The sequence below is a fragment of the Astatotilapia calliptera genome, chromosome 8 (assembly GCF_900246225.1).
Source record: "Astatotilapia calliptera chromosome 8, fAstCal1.2, whole genome shotgun sequence".
NCBI classification, from domain to species: domain Eukaryota; kingdom Metazoa; phylum Chordata; class Actinopteri; order Cichliformes; family Cichlidae; genus Astatotilapia; species Astatotilapia calliptera.
In genome coordinates, this window is record NC_039309.1 from 12,417,743 (window position 1) to 12,439,840 (window position 22,098).

Sequence of the window (22,098 nt, forward strand, 5' to 3'; positions counted from 1 at the left end):
TAGACTCTTGACAGCTCTGTGGCAGTGTGGCAGTTGTCTGTCATAAAATTTCCCAGATATCACTGCTGTAAGCCTAACTCACAGCAACATAAACTGGGCTTGGTGCACAGATAACTATCAGCTGTTTATGTCTCAACATGTCACCCGAGATCCCTGTCTTTTTCTGTCACCACTGTCCTTCCTTGTGTTTGCCCCTTACTTTTTCTTCTATAATGAGGAATGGAGAACAAACCAACAGGTTCTCTCTCAAAAGTTCCTCCCTACTGCTTACAAGAACAGAATGGATTTATTACAGTTCTTGCAAATCAGGCATTAGTTAAGTCACAGTGCCTCAGAAGGGGTTAGGTCGAGCAGAAGTACAGTGGTTTTACTGTTTTTTCGAGCATCACGCTCGTCTTAGCACTGATTTTGCAGAAGCATTTATGCTAAAATTACTTGCAAATTCACTTTTATTCCCAGTGTTTGTGTCCTCCAGCCTTTGTTTGTGCAATTAAACAAGCGATGTGCCTAATTACACATCATTCAGTTGTCATCTCCTCTCCGGGGACAGGCTCATGAGCAGAATTGTCAGCTCAGGTTTGCTCATTTAAATTCATCACGGTGAGCCAGTGCCGTCTTCTTGCTACTTGCCCGTGGATCAAAGATGAATTAACTGCTATTTTGAATTATCAAAAATAAAAAAAGAGAAGTGTAAGTCAAGATTTGATTTGATGTACATGGTAGCAGTCTCTCTGGGTTAATTTTTCATTTCTCTCTTTTGCAAGAGGCACCAAAGGTATCCGCTCTGATTTCAATTGGTTTCTATCCCACAGCAGGTGCTTCGTTTTATTGCGCCATATGGACATTTATTTATAACTTACAAGACTGTCAGGTAATTTCAGGCTAATCTATTTCAATAAAGTTTTATGGCAGTGATGTGTGTATTATATTATGTTACGGCCTGTGGACTTATGCTCAGTCATGTGTCGACGCTATTAAGGGTACGTATTACTACGATGTCGCATGTCATATAATCGGTTTTCCCTGTCTGTTTTGGTGGCGTTTAGCCTTGACTCGCTCAGCCATAGTGCGACATGACAGCGGCCACAGCGTCATGCTCTGTTTGAGGTAGAAAATATCAGTCAAGAGATGCTTTCTTTATTTTTTTTCTGTGCAGGCAAGCGTGCGCACAGTTTTTCATGTCTGATGGAGTGTATGCAAGTATTCCGTACATGAATATTGGCACGTTGATGTGTATATTTGTATGTGTGTGTGTGTGTGTGTGTGTGTGTGTGTGTGTGTGTGTGTGTGTGTGTGTGTGCACAATTCTAATGATGCCTTCCTCTGCTACTCTATTGGGCTGTCAGCACGGTGCTGGGGACTGTCACACACAGCACCCCCTCCTCTCCAAATCTTGCTGAGATAGGTCATTTTTCAGTGTCAGGACAGACGATTCGCATTGGCACCAGATAGATCCGGGACACATTGGACTCATTATTCTCTGTTTGCATATGTCTGTGTTGTACAGAAATGCAAGGTGACACGTACAGGAGACTTGAGCTGAAAACTCATAGAACTTTTTGCTGCTTTGTTTCCATTAGCCAAATGCAAGTGCTTTGCTGGGCATCTCAGACGTAGGACAAATATCCAGCTCATCACACAAATCAGAAATCTTATTAGTGGGATAACCGCATGTTAATTTCAGTATCACATCTGTATTTACTTATTTAGGCATTTAGTTCTTTCCCTGTATTCCTTTTTGAGCCTATTTCTGACCAGCATTCACATTGCTTTGTCCCACTTTCCCTAACGGTCCCCTTGCCCTCTTAGATTACCAGCCTTGCATTTTCCCATTTGACAGGGTAGGTGACTATGCGGGTAGATATTTGGCAATGTGGGGTAGATGGGGGTCAAGGCCTGTGCCCCAGCAGTGTGGTATTTTAATCTGGGCTATTTGTAATGACAGGCCTCCTACGAGGGAAGAGGAGTGGCAGGTTGAGAGGCTCTGACAGGTTCTAATCGCTGTCAGGAAAAGTAGCTGAAGAATGTGCCAGATATCCCCCCCCCAGTCTCTCTTCTTGTCCTCTCATATAGCTGCTGTTTTGTTGTCTCTCTGACTCCTTGGCTTTCTCTCTGTTTCTTTTGACCTGTGTCTTTTAAAGGTGAGTGAAAGATAGTTGTCTCCAACTATTTTGTTTTCGCTTCTCCTCTTTCTTTATTTTGGCTGCCATCCAGATGCCACTACCTGACAGAGTAATCCCTTCCTCCTCCTTCCTCCTCCCCATTCCTTGTCCACAGACCTCACCTTCTCTTTTCCACTGCTGTAATTCCGTGGGCTTAAATAACCAGACCAACCTTGTATAGCGCGAGTCTCATGGTCACTGGCAAGCTTGTCAGTTTATTGTCTCTGCCAGATAAAACAGGCCCATATGTCCTGCACGTATTTTTTTTTATCTTAACTTTTATCTCAACTGCCTATTTGTTTATGCAAATAACTTATGTACGCTACACACTGTTCCAAAGTTGTCATGTAGTCTTGTAAAGCCCCCAAAATACCAGTAAATATGTTAAGAATTTTAACAAATGCTTTTTTTCCCCTTTTTTGGTTTTAGTAATAAAAAAGGGACATATCGCATCTTGGAAAGGCATATATTGACACAATAAATTAAACTTTTTCCTCATTTCCCATTCAGCAAAAAAAAAAAGTCAAAATAAAAAAATATAAAAGTGGTTCAGAGAAAAACAAGATGGCCAATAGAAGTTTTCAGGTTCAACACATACTTGCAGCTCTGCCTCTTTTCTCCTTTGGCACAGGACAAGGGCGGCCAAGCTTTGCCCAGGTGCCGTCTGTGCCATTGGCGCTAAAGCGAGGAGAAGCTGGCACACTTTGGGCATGGCTGCAGCCCCTTCTTCCTCAAAGGCTTGCCTCGTCTCCCTTCTTTCCCCTCATGGTCCCTGCTGCTCCGTAGCCCAGGGAGCTCATTAGGCCAGACTTCCTCTTCATTTAATCCATTTTTCATAGCCTAAAAAACAGTCCCTGATCTTAAAAATCCTGGCTAATTTAAGCCTGGATGTTGGGGAAAAGAGTGAAAATATCATGAAAAAAGCAACCGTGTGCATGCTTTTCATATATCTGATATCAAAATTAAATGTTTTTATAGTATTAGTGTGGCCAGAACAGGAAGATGCAGAAGCAGCACTAATATGAGCTGTTCTTGAGCAGAGTTTCAGACCTCAGTAGACGGTATCCTATTCCATCCACTTCCTTGACTTTTGTTTGTCGGTCTTGGGGGAGACCGATGTGTTAACTTGGCTTAATGAAAACATTGGTAATAACATGCTCCCTCTCCGTGTTCCTTTAATTATGTATCTCCAACTGGATACCAGAAGGCCCCTGTAGGATTCCAGCTCCACTTGTTGTAGAAGTGGAGTTTCATTTGTAACTAAGCTCCTGGTGGGGAAGATCTGTGTAGAGAAACTAACTCGTTCTCTCATGCTTGTTCTCTCCCCGAATCTCTGTCTCCCTCCAACCTTATGTAATTCCTATCTGTCTGACTTAGTTATTGATCAAGAGAAACTTAAATATATATTGCTTCTTTTGGAAAAACACATGATCAAGTATTGGTATTTCCATTGTAAGTGTACTGTTTTTACAGATTCTGTTGTACATGTGATCATTGAGATTCCTCACGCTTGTACAACTTTCACATTATATCCACATAAACACTGCCAAAGTTAACATCCTCAAAAGTTGTCCAAGGCTTTGTCCTTTATCTCGCTACGAGGACAAAGGTTTTTTTTTTTCTTCCCTCTTCCCAGGCAACCATCACAGCATTAATATACCTCCCAGGTATAAAGTGTTGATGAGTGCCTGTCTCCTCAGGCTGACACTTATTTCACCAAAGGTCTCAGAGCAGGGGGAGAGGAACACTGACAGTAGGGATGAAAAAAAAGAGAGCTGCTTGCATACCCAGCCAACGGATGTGGTGGAATTGTTAAGCAGTCTCGGCTGCCCTCTCATTAGCCTCCGAGATGCCTGGTGACAGAGGTGAGGCAGCAAAAGTTGCGGTAGGTTGAGAGTGGGAGGGTCAGTGCCCCTAAGGGTACCATGCCATGGCCGTGCCAGGCCAGGACCCTGTGCCACTGTCTCCAGTGCCTCCGCTGTCAGCATGCCCTATGCCCCAGGCCACTTCGGAGAGGGCACGTGGGGGGCTGTCACGCGTCGGCCTCAATTACAATCACAGGATGAAGCATAGGAATAAGGCCCATTGTCACGGCTCATACAGCAGGTGTAATGGCTGTAATGTATCATAAAGTATCGCCAACGTAAGGATGCTTGCAAGAGATTTAGTGGCCATAGATTTTCTTTCTTAACCAAATCTGCATAACCCTAAAGAAATCTACCAATATTTCAATTCACGTTCAGTTTTTTGCTTAAACTGTTACTAATCTTTTTAGCAAGACCTACATTAAAAACATACTTAGCCTTTGACAGCACTGACAGCACTCTAACATAAAATCTTACACATTTAAAAAACAAAAAAAAACCCACAAGCATCTTGGGATAGTTTTCTTCTTCTTACACATTTAGTGATCTTGAATTTTACTTCCATTTTCAGTGCATTTTTTCTTGGTTTTGTTAAAGTTGTCAGAGAAAGTTATCAAATCGCTTGGGTTTGCCTTTATGAATCTATTGTGTTTCACATAAAACCTTGAGATATAACCTTCAAGGTGTTGAGCATAGTGTGGTATTTTTCCTGTGTGTACCTAAAACTATTCAAACTAAAAAAGAAAAATAGTGGGCTCATGTGGTATAGCTGTAGGTGCACTTTCAAAAAGAAACGATTAGTTACTCTGATTTTATACATTTAACTTATCAAGTGAAGCGTGTCCTTTGCCGTTTTCATGTGACAAAGCAAAAGTTACATTTATAATCAGTGTTTGTCACCAAAATGCATTGTGTGTATATTTCATGGCTGATAGAAATGTTAAGTGTATTTTTGTTCCTGAGAATCATTATTTATATATTTAAAAACTGTATTGAAAAAAATATACCCATGCACACAACAAAGAACACATGTTAGGGTAATAACAGTTCACATAAAAATAAAACAATCTGACCATTTTACCCCTCCCCCCCATTTCATATTTTAATATTTATATTGTTTACGTCCATCTTTGCAAACTTGAGGATTGATGTATGTTAGTCAGATGCTGTAAATGTTTACGCTTAGGTAAATATAAATATCACAGCAGCATCTATTAGCCGCTAATGAGGTCTGCTAATTCAATTCAGTTTTATTTATATATTGCCAAATCACAACAACTGTAGCCTCATAGCGCTTTGTATTGTAAGGCGAAGACGTTGCAATACAAATACAGAGAAAACACCAACAATCACACAACTCCACCTGAGCAAGCACTTGGCGACAGTGGGAAGGAAAAAAACTCCCTTTTAACAGGAAGAAACCACTTTTAACAGGAGGGGCGAGGGGGAGGGGGAGGAAGACGGGAATAAAGACAATGTAAACTTCTAAAATGCACTGTAAAGCTGTGTTTGTGACGCTAGTTAGTTGAAATACTTCCAGCTCTTCTGGTCTGATAAATATACTCATGAGTAAAATCGCAGGTATTACAAGTGTCTGCTGCATCACCAGTGCCATTTTTTGCTTGTGCTGAATTGCTCTGTCTCAGTAAATGCAATGAAAGTATTTGGGTTCTTGGTTATTTTCTCCTTTTTCTACCACATGCTGATCTCCACACAGGATCACCACACTTGTATAAGAATTCAGCATATTCGTATTAGATTCTTACTATAGAGTGCAGTGGTCATACCAAGCTGCGGCTGTTCCTGTCAATCATGGAGGGTTGCATGCCATCATCGTTCCCCTGAAGAGAAACGACACTTGGCTAAAAGAACCACAGTGTGTAAAAGTAATTTTTGTCCCACCTCCTGGTGACCAACCTGTCTAAACAACATTATGGCAAGATTAGCTTTGTCAGATGGCATACATTATTCATAAGGGGAAAATGAAAGGTATCTAAGGTTGTATTATTACAGACTTGATGACTTTTCAGTGGGTCTTTCTTTTTTCTCCTCAGTAAATCTCACCCTTATACTGTAAAACCCACAGGGAGCTGCCACAATTGTAGAAATTCTCCTCAATCTCTTTGTCTACCCTATTCATCAGCAACCTTTTAAAAGAAGAAAGCAAATTATTTTGCTCAGCAGATACGATTACAATGTGTATTACTCTGTTATAGATTAAAAGCGAAGGACTTTCTTTAAAAGAAAGAGTCTGAGACAAAAGAGAGTGACAGGCTGGGGAGGATTTAAAAAAAAGAGCTGCAGAGTTTGACAATTGAGTTATAATATCATGTCCTTTATGAATAATTAATTTGATGGCACTAAGGCCCCTCAGAAGGTAGATTAAATTCGTTCTGCCATGTCTTAAAACTTAGATATGCTTCATTAGTGTGGAAAATGGTGGCAGGCATGTTGGGTTTTCACTTAGGCTGTTTTAGTTAATGATGTGGAGCAGGAGACACTTGTCACCCTAGCGCTGATGCACATAGTCATCGATTACATTTGTTTTGGTTACGTTACAGTGGTTTGGTTTAGGAGCATGTTTTTCCATCAATTTCTGCTTGTTGTGTTTGTACTGACACAATTTTCCTGATTTTTGCAAACAACGGTGAATTTAAAATGAAAGCAGTTGATATGTGATTCAACTGTGTATTCTCATCTCCAATTCAAATGAGGTGTTTAACAGAAATTGTATTGGCTATAAAATGCTGCTACAGTTTAATTACAGCATTTCTCAGTTTAATTCAAATTTTTGGCCTCTGTGCTATTTTTAATTAAATATAGAGTTTAAAAGGTTTGAAAACTACTAAGTTCTGCTTTCATACGCTTTGTTTTTCACTTATCAAAAAACAATGTTGAAACGTTACCAGACATCCTTGCAACAATACAATTTGATTAGATTTAGGAAACAACAATACTTTGCTCCTAAAGTTGATTTAAAAGTGAAATGCCTCTTCAAATGTGTCAGATGACCAACAGATTTTAACCAAGACCGCTTACAGCTACACCACTGTGGTCCCCTCACTATAGAGAATATAAAAAAGATGGCTGCCACGTTTTTGTTTTGTTTTTTTAAATTGCCACCAGGGGGCGATCTGTGTGGTTGCAAAAAAGACTTCAGTGTTGTCGATGAGAAAACGACTTTCTGTCTTCTTGACCTTTGGAAACACTTTCCTGAAGACCCCATAGGCTCAGTTGCACATCCCGCTCATATTGAATACAAAAAAAATGAATTCCATTTTATAACTTTTTTTGTGCTGTTGTTTTATAAATTAGGAGGAGTCTGGGCTACACTCAATTACACTTGATTGTCAGTTACAAGTTGTTAACCAGTGAGTCTGCAGTTTCATACTCGGATCTACCCTTTCACGTCACATACAGTTTCAAAACACGATAACACTTTAAAAAAGGACTTCGGAAACGAGTGGGTGACGTCACGGTAGCGACATCCATCTTTCATACTGTCTATGGCCCTAACATCTGGGGACCAGTAAGTATTAATTGTCCAGAGGCCTGTACAAATAGACTCAAGGGCTCAACCCCCATGGGAAATATAATTCACATGTAGATGTGTTTAAATGCCTCTTTTATGTTGAGCACTTGTTGGCTGGTAGTGCTCGTCTGTTTCGCTACTGTAAGCATTTTTTACAGCCAAGCCACTGAACTTTTACTTTTGAACTATTTGTAACATAATTTTATAACACTTTATGCCATTTCTTAGCGAAACATGAATTCATGGTTGACACTGGTTAAAAATCAAGTCTTTCCTGAAAAATCAACCTTTCCACTATATTTATACATAAACTACTTACCAACCAGATTGAACCTGTTAAGCAATGTCCATGAATGTCTTGTGCTTCGTTCGAAACAGGTTTGTATTACCTCACGAGATCCTTGCAATTACTAAAAGCATATCTATTGTGCGACACTCACATTTAAAGTAAACACTGGAGAATTTTCACGAGCTTTCATTGGGAGAGGATTTGATTCTTCAACACTAGTGGAAAAGTCTAAAGGTAGCAAAGTAAGTTTGAATGAACAATGTACCCTGTGCTCAAGAACTTTGACAAGCCATCACATGCCATGTATTCACAGCGGCAGCTGACAATAATCTGTCTTCAACTCTGTGGCCTCGGTCATTGTTAAATGAGGCGCATGATGTGTGTCTCTTTTGTAAGTCCCCTCTGTGCCTCATTCCCCTATAATAGCAGTATTATTTTCCTTTTACCAGAGCAAGGAAGTGTGATGGTATTACCCCAAAGTAAAACACAAACTTCTGTTGTGCTGTCGGTCAGAGCAGCCACTATGACGTCCTGCTCTGATAACAGGCTCCAGTGTTGCTGCCTCAAATGAGATTTTCAGAGCATGTTCGATTTGCTAAAGACAAGTCTATGTATCATGCGCACATAAAAGAGCAACTATTCCCGTGGCATTATGTAATTTAAGCAGATTACTTCTATCAGATTGGACAGAAAATTTTACAGCTAAATAAATTCTTCTGATACACATCCTACTGAAGAAGAGTATTTCATTTTAATGCTTTTGGCACCAAGAAAGTCAAACCTTCTTCAGGCAAATATTTGAAAAAGAGTTGTAGGACTTTTTTTCTAGAAGGTGTTTTTATAAGCAGCCGGCACGGTTAAACGATATCTCTCCAATAGTTGTTTGCCAAGTGCTTCAGCATTGCGTTTACTATTTCATTAAAAGTGCCCCTTTCAGTGTAACTGATATGAGGATAAAATCTTATATATGCAAATGTTAGAATTATAATGTAATGTTTGTAATGTTATGATGTAAGATCAAAATGTCAGTTCAATTTCTATTATCTTGAAAATCACCAGCTTTTAGCGTGTATAAAATTCTTTAGTGTAACCTCCACAGCTCAGGCATCAGTTTTGGTTTGTTTTTTTCTGCTCTTGCGGACGTCCTTCATCCGCTCATGAGTACTAATGAATTCAACATTTGTACAAAATAATCTTGGTGCTTCTAACTGTCAGATCCCATCAGTGCATCCACTTCTAATGGGCTGTGCTTTCCATTCAGGCTAATGTTTGATGCCTCCGACAGTCCCATCTCTCTACAGATTGTTTACTTTCAGCTGTGTTTGTTTTACTTAGCATTAATGTAATGAGTATTCATTACGTAAAGTGATCAAGTCGAGATGGGAGGGTGTGGTCTATTGGCTTTGTTATATTCACAAAGAGAAAGCGATCACGAGTCAGGTAGCAGTCTGTCAGAGACTAATCTGTTCAGCAACGAGCAGCATTATCGAGATCATCCAAAGCGATGGCAAATCTTTTCTAAAGGTACTGCAGCTTTTTCACGGCTAAATCACTTGACAGGGAACAGCTGGGCAGTCGAGCCGCAGAAGGCATCCAATCGTCATCAGTTTGAACAGGAGTTGTGATCAAAACAGTCTAGAGGCTCCTTTTGTCTGTACTTCACTCGGTGTTTACATCGGTTGCACGATGATGCCAATCCAGTAAAGCATCTTTAACAAGTTATTTCGTTCATTCAGGAACAAAAACCTATAATCAGTAGGTGTTGAAAAGTGTTAAATACTCATAGCATGCTGTAGAAAAATAGATGGAGGCTCCCAACAGACCTTGTCAAAACATGCAAATGAGCCTGACGCCACGTCCGTCTTTGACAAGCATAATTAAGTTGCTCCAATTCAGGACATGTTAATAAAGAAGACTGTAGGCCTCCCCCAGGTCTTCACTAATCATAAAGCCTTAAAGCTTTTGTTTGCACACGCATGTGTGTGTATGAGTTTGTGTGTTGTATTTTCCCTCACCCCCCCCCCCCCCCCTCCTAATCTCCCATTTTATTGGATAATGAACTGTTGTAGAGTGTTAGATCTCCTTTCGCAGTCTTTCACTGAGTTTGAGGAGATAGGCAGGCACGAGCTGCTCGAGGTGCGGTGTTGTACAGATAATTAAAAGGCAAGAAATTTGTGTTGCGCTCTTTGATCTGCCTGTCAACTTTCTGATTAGAGGCGTTAAAGCCTTTAATCAACAGTAATGCGATGATTAACGCTCCTAAACTGTTGAAAACGAACCAGAGGAACGTCAAGTTTTCCCTTTATTCTTCCCCTGCCTCCATATATCTTTCCCCGAGTCCATTTCCAAGAAACTGGCAAACTTTTCACTCCAGTAGAGGTTGTTAAATAAGATGTTGTATTTGATTAGGACCAACTGACAAGTCGAGTTCCCCCTTCATGCGGTTTTGGCATAACTGTAGAGCTCAGATGAACTCTGTGTATTTGTCTTCCAAATCCAACAGAATGCGCTTCTATTGATTTTGTCCTGCACTACCGTCTTTATTTACTTTAGCCCCGACTAGATATGGTCATAATGGTATTATAGTGCTTATATGCTGCTGTGCCTTCATGTATAGAGCTACTTCGCTCATTATAAAATCTAATTATTTAAATAGTAGCACTTAAACTCTGTATTTATTATTTAGCTCGGCTGTTGCTGAATAAAGTTTAATATAGTAGTGTTTGTTTGTTTTTCCATGTACTATTTTTTTTAAATCATAGTTGCAGTGCGGCCACCACAATTGTGTGACACAAATGTCAGTGCTATGAATAATGCATACACAAATTAGCTTGTTCGGGTATGAGTTTTTAATTCTATACTTCATACATTTTTTACAATTTCGACCAAGTTTAATCAACACATAAAAAAACCCTTTCTCAGTGATGGAAACAGAATTAATAAGTCAGCTGTGTTTGAGCTTCACAATTGACCAATCAGGATATGAGTTGTGGTGGAATAGGTGTACAGGCTGACCAGCCGTCTGTAGAAATTCCCAGTTTTTTAATTGAAGACCTCAGAAAGCGCTGCTCCTGCCTACACATTGTTGCATGTGGGGCAATCACAGCAAGCACCCAAGTCCATTAGTTTTCATTTGGATGGTTCAGTGAGACTGGTTGATTAAGTCCAGGCAAATTGCATGTTTCAACCCTCAATCTCCACTCACTCCTCCCGCTTCTCAGCCCTTTGCCACCAGCAGGGTTGTCGTTCAGGTTAATTTAATCTGGTTTGTTATACATTTAAAACACAATAGCTTTGTGGCTGTCTAGATGCCTTGGCGCAGCAGTTTGCTGTTGTTTATTATTGTAGAACTTTGCATATGAATGCTCTAACTGTATTGTTAATTACACTTACAGTAAATATTCAGATTCTATTGTTACTAACCCATGGTAAGAAACGTAATACATGACTGGTCAAAGTTTGTGCAGCTGCGTCCACAGGGACGTGTAGGTATGGGTAATTTCATAAATGTAAAACAAGCTGTTCTTTTCCAAGACTCATCAATTTTCATTGAATGAGGGTGAAGGGGACTTTTGCTGTTTTTCCTTTTTTGTTTTTTTTAAATGTAAATCTGGCGATCTGAGAATTTGACTTTGAGGCTGAGGTGAAGGGAAAAGAGGAGGGGGAAGCTCAAATGGAAAGAAAATGTAGCTTTCAGTCCTCTCCACCCCAGTTCAGCCTTAAACAAATGGTTCTATTACCAGCTGCTCTCCTACAGGCCCGGTCATTTATACCCATTAAACTTGCGTCTTATCACCCATAAGACGGTCTTGCGTCTCTCCATCCACCAATTGTCTATAATCAGCCATTTAAAACAGCAGCGGAAATTTCTTTTGTGCCTTGCTTCGGTCTGACGGACAGGCAAACGAGCTGGGAGGAGGGGGAGACGGGGGAGTAGAGAGGAATATTTTCTGTAGAATGATGAATAAGCCAAGTTGAGTGGCTGACTAACAGAGATCTGTCTTAATCAGAAGTGATTTGTCAGAACAGGCGCTCTGCGGGGTCAGGGCGCAGGCGATGAATAAAACAGAGCCTGGCGGAGTGAAGAAAGGCCCCAGAAATCCACCCTGACTGCCCACCACCACTCAAACACATGCAAGGGGAAGGGCCGATGCATGGGCAAGTCAAGATAGACTGGGATGGTCCAGCTTCACCCTACACAGAATATTCCTTGTTTTAGACTTTTAAGTATCTAATGCTCTATAAGTTCACTATCCCAAAGCTGTTAAAAGATATTGACGTTAAAACCCAAAAAATGTCACTTAGATGACCTCCTTCTTCTAATGAACCACCACAGCTGTCTTTGACTCTTGTTAAATCATAAATTGCTCTCATTGCGATAAAGAAAGTTCCTCATTAACATTCGGTAGAGTTTATTATTATTATAAGTAATCTGTCATAACATCACTGAGCCCCCAGATGCTACATGCCCCTCCTGTGACCTAGCAGTTGGCACCTCTTTATTTTGAGCTATCGCTCAGTGCGAAGGCGCTAGCCTCATGGCCTGTGGGCTCAGCATTACAAATACATCCCATTGTGGGTACAACTTTGATGGGGGTGATGAAAGTGTGTCACCCGGCAGCTGTAGACTTGAAAAGTCCTTAAAAAAAGCTCCTCTGAAAGTGTACAAAGACAGGTAACTTTATTCACCTGGGAGTCACAGGCATACACGTTGACTGCCGCACTGTGTGTGTGAAAGTGTGTTTGTGTGACTGATGGAGTTTGAGAGAGAGAAAATGCATGGTCTTACATTTTTTAGGCCCCTCCTTACTTCCCCCTCAGCCCTCCCATAGGTTTCCATGGGTTTGTTGGAGTGTATGGATTGTGTCTGGATATAAGTGTGTGTGGTAACCTTCAAAAAGTGGTCTCAACTGCTTAATGAAAAGGAGCTGTGCTGAGCCTCAGAGCCTCAGAGCACACCACTGTCAGGTCTTGTCCCCTTTTGGCTCAGGGGAGAAGGAGAGCAAGCAAAAAAATAAAATAAAATAAAAAAATGCACCACAGAAAAAGAGACAGGGGCCCTCACACAGTGTATACGCTATGAAGCACATTGTGTGAAATAGATGATGGCTCCAATTAAATGTGTCCATGGACTGGAGTAAAAAGTTGAAGGCCATAGAGGTTTGGACTTTATCCAAATTGTTAGTTGTTTGAGCCGTGTTGTCCTAAGCAATGTGTGCAGATAAGGGCAGGTTATGATTTTTATTTACATAGACATGTTTTTTTTCTTCATAACACGAGATGGTGAGATGGTAAAGCAGACCTTTTCTGTTGTCATCAAGTAACTGACAATTCTTCTTTATTTCGGTTTGTTGTGAAATGCCAAAAATGTTTGACCTAATTCCCTAAAGCCTAAGATGTCATCAAAATGCTTAATTGGTTATCGGTCCAACTTTCCAACATTCAGAGATATAAAGTTTAATATTGCATATGACTTTAGGCAAGGTGCTCACACTCTACAAAAATTCAGTGTCTCAGCCAGTCTGAACACACAAATTTAAACTGAATATTATTACTATTACTACTAATATTAAAATGATAAATGCTACAAGACAAAAATGCTCATAGTTACAGCTAAATATATAAAACAAGGTATTAAATACTAACAAAAATTTTTTTTAATATATTTATAAACATATTCTAAAAAGGATTCTCTTATGATGTCAGTAATTAAAACGGTCTTCCATCCTTACTGGATGCCATCACTTACAGTTGGTACTATCCCACTGATGCTGGAGACTATGGGCATTTACTTCTTTGCTTATAATCTATGAGTCTTTCTTTACTTATCAAATTAAATATTCCACACTGCCATTATTTCACCCCAAACCTCCTCCTTCCTCAGTGTTGACTTCCCTGGCTTCCTCCTTGGACACTTATTATTTCATTTTCTTCATTTGATCTTTGTCATTTGTTTTGTTGCAGACAAACCTGCACGTTTCATAAAGCTGACAGTAATTGTGCCTGTGAACTTGCGAATGGTTGCCTAATATATACATATATGCTATAAATAAATGTGCCTATCCAGTACTCAGTCCCTTCTTATATGAATATATTAATCGTTATCTATAATAATTTAACCACACCATTCTAAAAGCATTGCTTTTTATAATAGATAATTGTATAGAATGACGTGTTTCCAATTGCAGTCCTTTCAGAGTTGTTTTTCATGGTGTTGTAATGGTTTTGTTTCTTGGTGGTAAAGTGTAGTGGAAACAATATATGCGGGTTGGTTGAGGTTTTTTTTAATACATTTGGAGCTGACAAAATATCCTACTCCAGCTATGTTCGGCTTGTTCAAGCTTTATAGATTACATTACATTGCACCTCATACTCTAGTAAAGCTAATTACCCAGTAAAATAGCCTTCCACCCCCCCCCCCACCCCTCCCACTGCCATGTAATTCTTAACAAAAGGTTGTGATAAAATACAGCAGGGCTCTGCTATGTCAATAGTCTTTCCGTGTATTTAAGGGAGAGAAAAAAATCGTAACACAGACATTATTTTCCCCTCAATCTAATTTGTGCCTTCAACTTTTCTATACTAATTATTTTCTACAGTTACATTACAGGAGCAAGTTAAATTAAGGCTCTCTGGTGCTGATGTAAATGCAATGTAATGGAATAATGGGCTTGTTAAATGGACCTTTGGGGGACGGAGATCTTTAACAAGAGAGTCAGAGCAAGGCCTCTGGGCCAGGGTTATTTAAATTGTTAATAGCTGTTTAAACAGGAGGGGAATATTTTATACACTAACGAGCATTAAGTCAGGAGCATTAACAGTGAATTATTTTGCCTCTCGGTTTTGTTTTTATCAACTGTACTTTTTTCAGTTTTGTTTTTTTTACATAGCCTCCATATTTGTCGTGGTCATAAATTGTGTGTTTATTTAGATTTTATGCAGTTAAACATCCTATGCAAACTTGAATATGTAATATGTCAGCATTGCAAAGGGCAGAAAAAACTACCAAGCAATTTAAGGTAATTTCATCATGAGTTTATAGCTTGGATAATAGGGACTAGTTTGCTGTATTTCTTTCCACGAGTGGCGATAGCTTTGGGTGAAAGTATATGATTAAGATGCAGTACAGGTCACAAAATGGGAGTCTTATTTTTTTTTTCCTAAAGTTGTTTTTTTCCCAGTAACTAATGAAGATTTACACAGAACTAGTCAGCAGGAATGAAATTAGATGAATGCAAGTGTAGATGCATGCCAGAGAATGAGTAAGGAAAGGGTGGATGCTTGAGATCCAATCAACACAATACGTCCTTTGGGGAGATGATGTGTATACCTCTGAAGTCAGTGTAGGGGAAGAAAGTCATAAAGGAATGATGGGAAATTTTTTTTGGAGGACTGGAGAGAGACCTGACAGTGAACAAAATGTTAATCATAACAAGCCAACTCAAAATACTATTCTGGTGACTGCAAATGATTTGACGCAGCTGTGCTCATGGCTATCCATCAAAGATGCCATGATTGAGCTTATGCAGTGTCTTCAATGTCATTTTCTTGTAATAACATATTGATTTCTTTTAATAGAGGAACATCTTGGGTAATGACAGAAAAATAGAAAGGCAAGGTTGTGCGTTCTTGCTCCCTCACAGTAAGGTTACAAAAATGGACACAACTTAAACAAGACTTGTATTGTGATTTCCTTTTTTTTTTTTTCCGAGCAGCTGTTAGATTTGTCAAGGACGGTCATTCACTTGTGGGTAGTGTATACAGTCAGCATGGAAAATGCATCCACAACAGACTCGGTTGTAGGTCCAAACCATAATCGCAAAACACGCCTTCGTGCACAGTGCAGTGTCTGTAACGATTGCTTAAGTACCTGGAGCACAATGTCTTAGGAGGTCTTTTCTTCCTCTACCTCATCCATCTTTTTACACACTGCAAACCTCTCCAATAATGCACTTGCCATCAAAAAAGAAACCCTCTGCTGCTGCAGTGCTTGTCACACTCATTTATTTAAAAAAAAAAAAAAGAGCCACAGCCCTGACAGAGATGGATAGATGTGCTTATTTGTCTCTTTAACAGAAGATTTCCGCTTCAACTCCTTCCCTGTTTATCCCTTGTTCTTCTCCGTTCGGGACGGGGGAGGGCTTGTATTTTTATGGTTATTAATACCTGCGCTCAGTCTTTTAATCTGCCCTATTTGTCACATGTGACTGTCTGACTGCACTGTTTAATCTGGGTATCCTTCAATCTGTCTCGTCCCAGATTAGAAATTAATGAAGGCAGGAAGAGACACATTTGAGTCAGTTACAGTGCGAAGGGGGTAAAAGGGATGGGATGAATGGGAGACGAATGTCGTTCATTTGACAATGCTTTCTCTTTTTTTCCCTGCGTCTCCCTGATCCCCGTTCTATGCCGCTCTCTCTCTCTTTCTCTCCCCTCTTGTTTAGCTGCCAGATGTAGCCCATTTTTGCACTGCTCCCCCCAAACAGGCGCTCAGCACGTGGGCCCTTTGGTGTGCGGCACCTGTGTAGTGTAATACAGTCAGCAACTGTGTTGTTTATTCCGGATTTGTTTGGTGCGCTTGAAAGCCTGTCTTTGATCCATGCAAAGATTCTTCACTCTTTTTTTTCTCCCCTTTTTCTCCTGATTCATCCTCTGCCTTATTTTTAAACACTAATGCTCTAGCAGTATGGTTACATTGATGGCACCGGTGGGTTTTTCTGGTGGTGGTGGGGGGCATCTTATTTGGTTTATCTTTTTTTTCTTTCCCCCCGCCTTTCTTTTCTCATTCCCAAGGGACAGGAAAATGACAGTGACCACTGACAAGCTTGTCAGGTGCCTTGTCGGGGATGTTTTATAACTGTGCGTTAATGTGTTTACAACTACAACTGACGAGAGCCGTTTAAAAAAAGGGAAGAAAAAAAAGAAAGGAGTAATGAATATTGCATCGGCAGAGTGGACCCCACTGGCAGGCTGGATGCTGGGATGTTGTTGTCTAGAACTTCATGTCTATTTACTCCAGCATCTTAAGAAAGTTCAACACTTCCCTCAGATGCAGTATTCTTCTGTCTGTCTGTCTGACACTCCTAGACAGCAATGTCTGTGTACACACTGCACAAATATTACACATACCCAAGTAGGTCCAGATGTGGAAAAAACAAAAAACAAATTATTTCTACATTAATCATGATGGTGAGAATGATTGACAAATAAGAGATTACAGCTAAAGTGAGTGCAAGCCAGGCTTTCGCAATCACCTAATCGTTCATTTGTTTTATTTTATTTTATTCATTTCATCACATGGCGGAACTTTTTGGACCTGCCATCTTATGCTGGATGCTCTTTTCTTGCAGAACAAGTGGGGCAGGAGATTCTTTCCAACCTGCACAGTGACCGTGAGAAGATCCAGAGAGCTAGAGAAAGGGTGAGTGCACACCTGACACCTGCGCACACTCGCGCATCTGTTCTAACAAGTGTTCGTGAAACGGTAAGCCGTTACGGCCAACATTTGCCACTTTTGTACGGCTTCTCACGTAAACACACAAACGAAAGCTGCCTCACACAACTGTGAGATACACCCTCCTCGGCACGCACTAAGTCAGCAGATTTATATAACGAGAAGCAGCTCAGTGTGCCTGTTTATGGATGGCTGTGTTTGGCATTTGAGTAGGTGTTGCTGTCAGCTCACATTTTTTTGTTTTTTGCTTTATTAGTGACGTCAGCTCCTTTAAACACAACTGTCTGAAAGATATCAAAGCATGCAAATGTTTTAAATTTCAGTGAAAGTAAGATTGAGGTAATTGCGTTCAGACTCAGTAGTGTGTGTGCTGCTCTTCTCTTGGACCTGGGCCCCTGCAGCCACATGTTAAATGAGCAGTGACTAACATTGGTGTTTTTAACAAAGCACCTAAAATGCTGCAGCTCATCTTTTAACCAGAACCCATAAACGTGAGCACATTTCCCCTTGCACATTCTTGCTCCTTTTAAGATGTATTTTAAGATTTCATTATGTGCTTTTAAAAGCCTTAATTGATCAGCACCGCAATACATATCTGAGCTACTAGCTCCATATGTTCCCCTCAAGATGAATTGTACAGCACTTTGTCAAACTTGTGTTTTTCAAAAGTATTTTATAACTAAAATTGGATTGGATAAAATGTTGAAATATGGCTTTCTTCCCCCCTTTGCTTCCTTTCACTTAAAAGGGGTTAACTTTGCCACATGCCGTCCTTCCTCGCCCACCCTCCTGCACTTTTCCTGCACCCCTCTGCCGTTTCGCTCCATCCTTCCAACTTTTCCTCAGAGAGCCCTCCCAATCCTTAGTGCTTCCCCTCCTTACGTACAGTCAGCCAAACAGACAGGTAGGCAGAGACAGAAAAGACCAAACACAGGAAGGGGGCCCAGCCCTGTTGGCCCCCTCAACGCAGAATGCTTAAAGATCACAACATGGCATTGGGCCTCGCACAGCAGATTTCAAAGGAAATCAAACATCTCCTTTCAAAACGGTCCACAGCGTCTACTGAGAGTACCTGCTCTCTCTTTCTTTTGCTCTCTCTCTCTCCCTTCTTCCCATGAGTCTCCTCTGCTGAACCACCTCACCATATGTACACAAATGCACACGCACGCACGCACACACACACACACACACTGAGCCTTTAAAGGCAGTTTGTGGGGCAAAAGTTAAGTAAAAAGAAACCGAGATGTAAAGACACAAGGATAGAAGGGTCGGTTAGCAGCTCTTTTTGCATTAAAGAGATGGAATTTAAAATTGTTTCGGCAATGAATAAACCCACAAACATACAAACACAAAATTTACACAAGCCCCAGCGCTCGGCAGGAGGTGTGGCCTTTTGTTTTGCTTTTATGGTACAAATAGGAGTCAATAGAACACTTCAACACAGGGTCAGAGCAGTACACTGCCGACTCAGAACCACCTGAACGGGTTGAAGAATTTCTTTTAACCGATCTCAAGGCTACCTCAGGGTGTGAAACGTAGCAGGGGGGCATTTTTTTTAATGGTTGTTGCCTAAATGTGGTAATTCGTGTCTTTTAAATGCATATAATACAAGAGCGGGAATGAGTGTAAGAATTTGAGGAAATAAAGTAAAAGTATTAGACAGCCTTAAAAGTAAAACCTGCTTCTTTTAACACTTTGATTACGACTGTGCAGAGTTATCACAGCAAGCTGTAACTTCAGTTTCAACAGTTATTTATTAATTAACTGAAAATAAATGAAATAAACTCATGCACTTTGACAGTATCGCCTCAGTCATTTGTAAGCACAGTTTATTTAACCTGAGGAGGATTAATTATGCAGACAAATGAATGGTCGTACTCTGTGAGCTAACAAACTTTAATGCTCTAAAAGGAATTAAATGTTCAGTTTGGACTTTTCATCCTTGAAGCTGAAACCTTACCTTTTATTTCCCTTAATGCCCCTTTATTTGCACTTTAAATGATATGGATCAGAGTTTGTTTAGAATTTTGTATGCAAATTAGCTTTCATTTGTGTTAATAGTAACAACACGTGTATGCATTTTAATCCTCGAAGCTGGCTAAAGATGTCTTTAGAAATTGTTCTACTTTAGTGCTGGAAAAAAATATGAGTTTCAAGGAACAAGGTCTTCTCACTCTCTCTTTATAGGCAGCCACGATTAATTTTAGACACTCGACTACCCTAAAACTTCAGTGGGTTTCCATTTCAGGTTATGGAGGAAGGCGTACGATTTGGTGAGAGGCTGTGGAGGGAGAGGGAGAGAGGTGGAAAAGGAAAGAAGGAATGATTCAGAGAGAGAGATGTATTTTGGGAGAAAGTGCAAAGTGTCTAGGGGACAGATCTGTGGGTAGAAGCAGACATCAGGCAACTGCTGGACTTGTTGTCTTTGCCAGAGGGCCCAAACCCCAGGTCCCCCACCTCCCACCCTGTACCACATGTATCTTTGGCTCTGGCAGCCTGCATCACACCAGCCCAGGCTGCCAGAGGGTAAGAAGGAAAGATGGAAGAAGAGGAAGAAAGGAGCAGTAAAGCAGGGCTGGGAAGGGAGGATGAATTGCAGGGAAGAGCGATGACTGCAGGATGAGCCAAAACAAACATGAAAAAAAGAGAGCGTGGCTCCGATCGTTGTAGAGGAAAGGGGAGTTTTGGTAGAAAAGATGTGAAACTGAAGAATTAAAAACAAATAGAATATAGTGTGATTCACTGATGAAAACATACAGAGAAGGGGTGACTTTATTGGGAAAGCAGTATTATTTCAGAGAAAGACGAAGATAAATCACTCCCTGCTGACTGTTTAGAGAAAAACTCTGCAATCACTATTCCCCGTGCTCCCCTGTCATCCTCGAGAAATGCGACTACAGGTAGATGTTAGTGGCAGCTCACTCAGTGCAGTGTCAGCATTTTTTTTCACTTTCACACTCACACTTTGCTGGCAACATCTTTGCCAAATCCTCCTCCCTGTGAAAAGTCCCTACGCCTGACAAGAGAGTAGCTTGAAAACATTCCTATGACCCCTGAAGGGAAAAAAGGCAGAGAGGAAGAAAAAGGGAAAGAAATGGAGCAAGAAAAGGGAAATATCCAGGCAATTAGTCCTCAATAGCCATGATCATCATTTCAAGGGTGCCTTCAAGGACTCCCACTGCTTGGTACCTACTTTAAAAGTAAAGGCATCTTTCACTCCATTTCCTTATATTCATCTAGCTCTGTAGTAAGATGAATATAAGACCATCAAGTGGCATGTCGTACTAAGGTTATGGAGGTTTTTTCAAAAGTTTTCTGTCATTGAACAGCTCACAATGCTGCTAGTTTATAGACATAGAGATGCATCAAATGAAGTAAACATTGATCTTATGTGTAGCCTAGCTGTTCATGCTTTGGTAAATAAGTTGCTTTTAAAGCAGCTCTAAAATTGTCGTGTATTTTTTTCCCCCCACTGGTTTTGTCTAAAAGTGGGGGGTTTTGCCGAGGGTGGTCTCTTGACAGGTAAGCCAGTACCTTTAAGGTAAGAAGGCAAGCTCTAATCAAAGGATCTCCCATTCATCTCTCTGGGTCGCAAGAAACTTTAGTGAAAAGTGTGTCAAACTGTAGAGATGTCTTTCTGCCCTAAGGCCAGTAGTACAGTGCAATAGTACCTTGCACAACAATACTGTAATAATCAAATGACATTATTGCCGTGGTACTTATTTATACTCGTTACATGATTCTTTTTTGTTTTCAAGTGTGGATGAAATAGTATCCACATATTATATGTTAAGCTCCAGCCGACAGCGTCGTGTGTGAAAGCAACGTCAGTTCTTATGATACAGAAGCCTTTAACTTGCAAACTTGCAACAAATTCCTAGGACAAAGTCCACCTCGATGTCAGATTTCACAACATGTGCAGCTAATACTGCAGCGCATTTAACAGTAGCGAGTGGTCATTATGTGCGCTGCCACCACCCACCATTGCCTAAACCCATTTACATATTTCCAGTTGTGCAAACACATCAGAAGGACTATTTCCTGGTGTGTGCTTCACCAGAGGGATTTTTTTTTAAAAACAGCTTTAGTTTGTTGACAGAGTGTGTTAAACTGAAATTGCTCAAGTGTTTGTTCAGAATTAAAACTAAAAGCTGTCCTTCACTGGTTCTGTCTCCCCTACAACTCCAGCTGAGAGAAACAGACGCCAACCTGGGCAAGAGTTCCCGCATCCTTACCGGCATGCTGAGAAGGTAAGAGGCAGGTAGGAACACTGTTTCTGCACCTCTTTGTATGCAAAGTGCTTTAACAGTGCTGTGAGGTTGTAAATAAAGACTTTCATAAGATTTAAAAGTGAATATTATAGTTTATAACTTGCTGCAGTCAGTCACCTGTGGCTATTAGCAAGTGCTTTTGTTCATGTTTCAAGCAGGTTAAGCTCATTTGTAAAGGATCTGTGATCTTTTAGTCAAATTCTTATTAGTCAGAACTATATAGCTGAGAAAACTAAGTAAACAAATCGTGTGAGTGGCTGTTTGGTTAAATGTGGTGCTGTGTGCCTGAGAAACAAGTAGCCCAGTACAGCATCCTGCTGGAAGAGACAAGTGCACACTGTACATGTCTCCATTCTTTTCTTCTCTTTGCCTTTGTTTATTTTCTCTTTTCATTTTTTTCCCACAAAATGCACTTACCACCCATATCCATCTTGCACTCTTTGTCTCCCTGGCGTGCTAGTTCACTCACAAGGCAGTCACACAGGCACAGGCATTCAAACGCAAATATTTCAATAGGCCTTGCAT

At 40.4% G+C, this 22,098-nt stretch overlaps 1 protein-coding gene across 4 annotated transcripts in view; it reads left to right on the forward strand.

Annotated features, from left to right (window-relative positions):
• Positions 1-22,098, forward strand: part of vti1a (vesicle transport through interaction with t-SNAREs 1A) — a 114,246-nt gene that overhangs the window by 58,772 nt on the left and 33,376 nt on the right. For 2 of the 4 annotated variants that reach the window (XM_026178586.1, XM_026178587.1), the window contains 2 exons: positions 17,199-17,269; positions 21,491-21,552. In XM_026178586.1, coding sequence (XP_026034371.1) covers positions 17,199-17,269; positions 21,491-21,552 — 133 coding nt within the window. Of the gene's footprint in view, positions 1-17,198; positions 17,270-21,490; positions 21,564-22,098 lie in introns of all 4 variants that reach the window. The other 2 variants (XM_026178588.1, XM_026178590.1) reach the window with 1 other exon arrangement.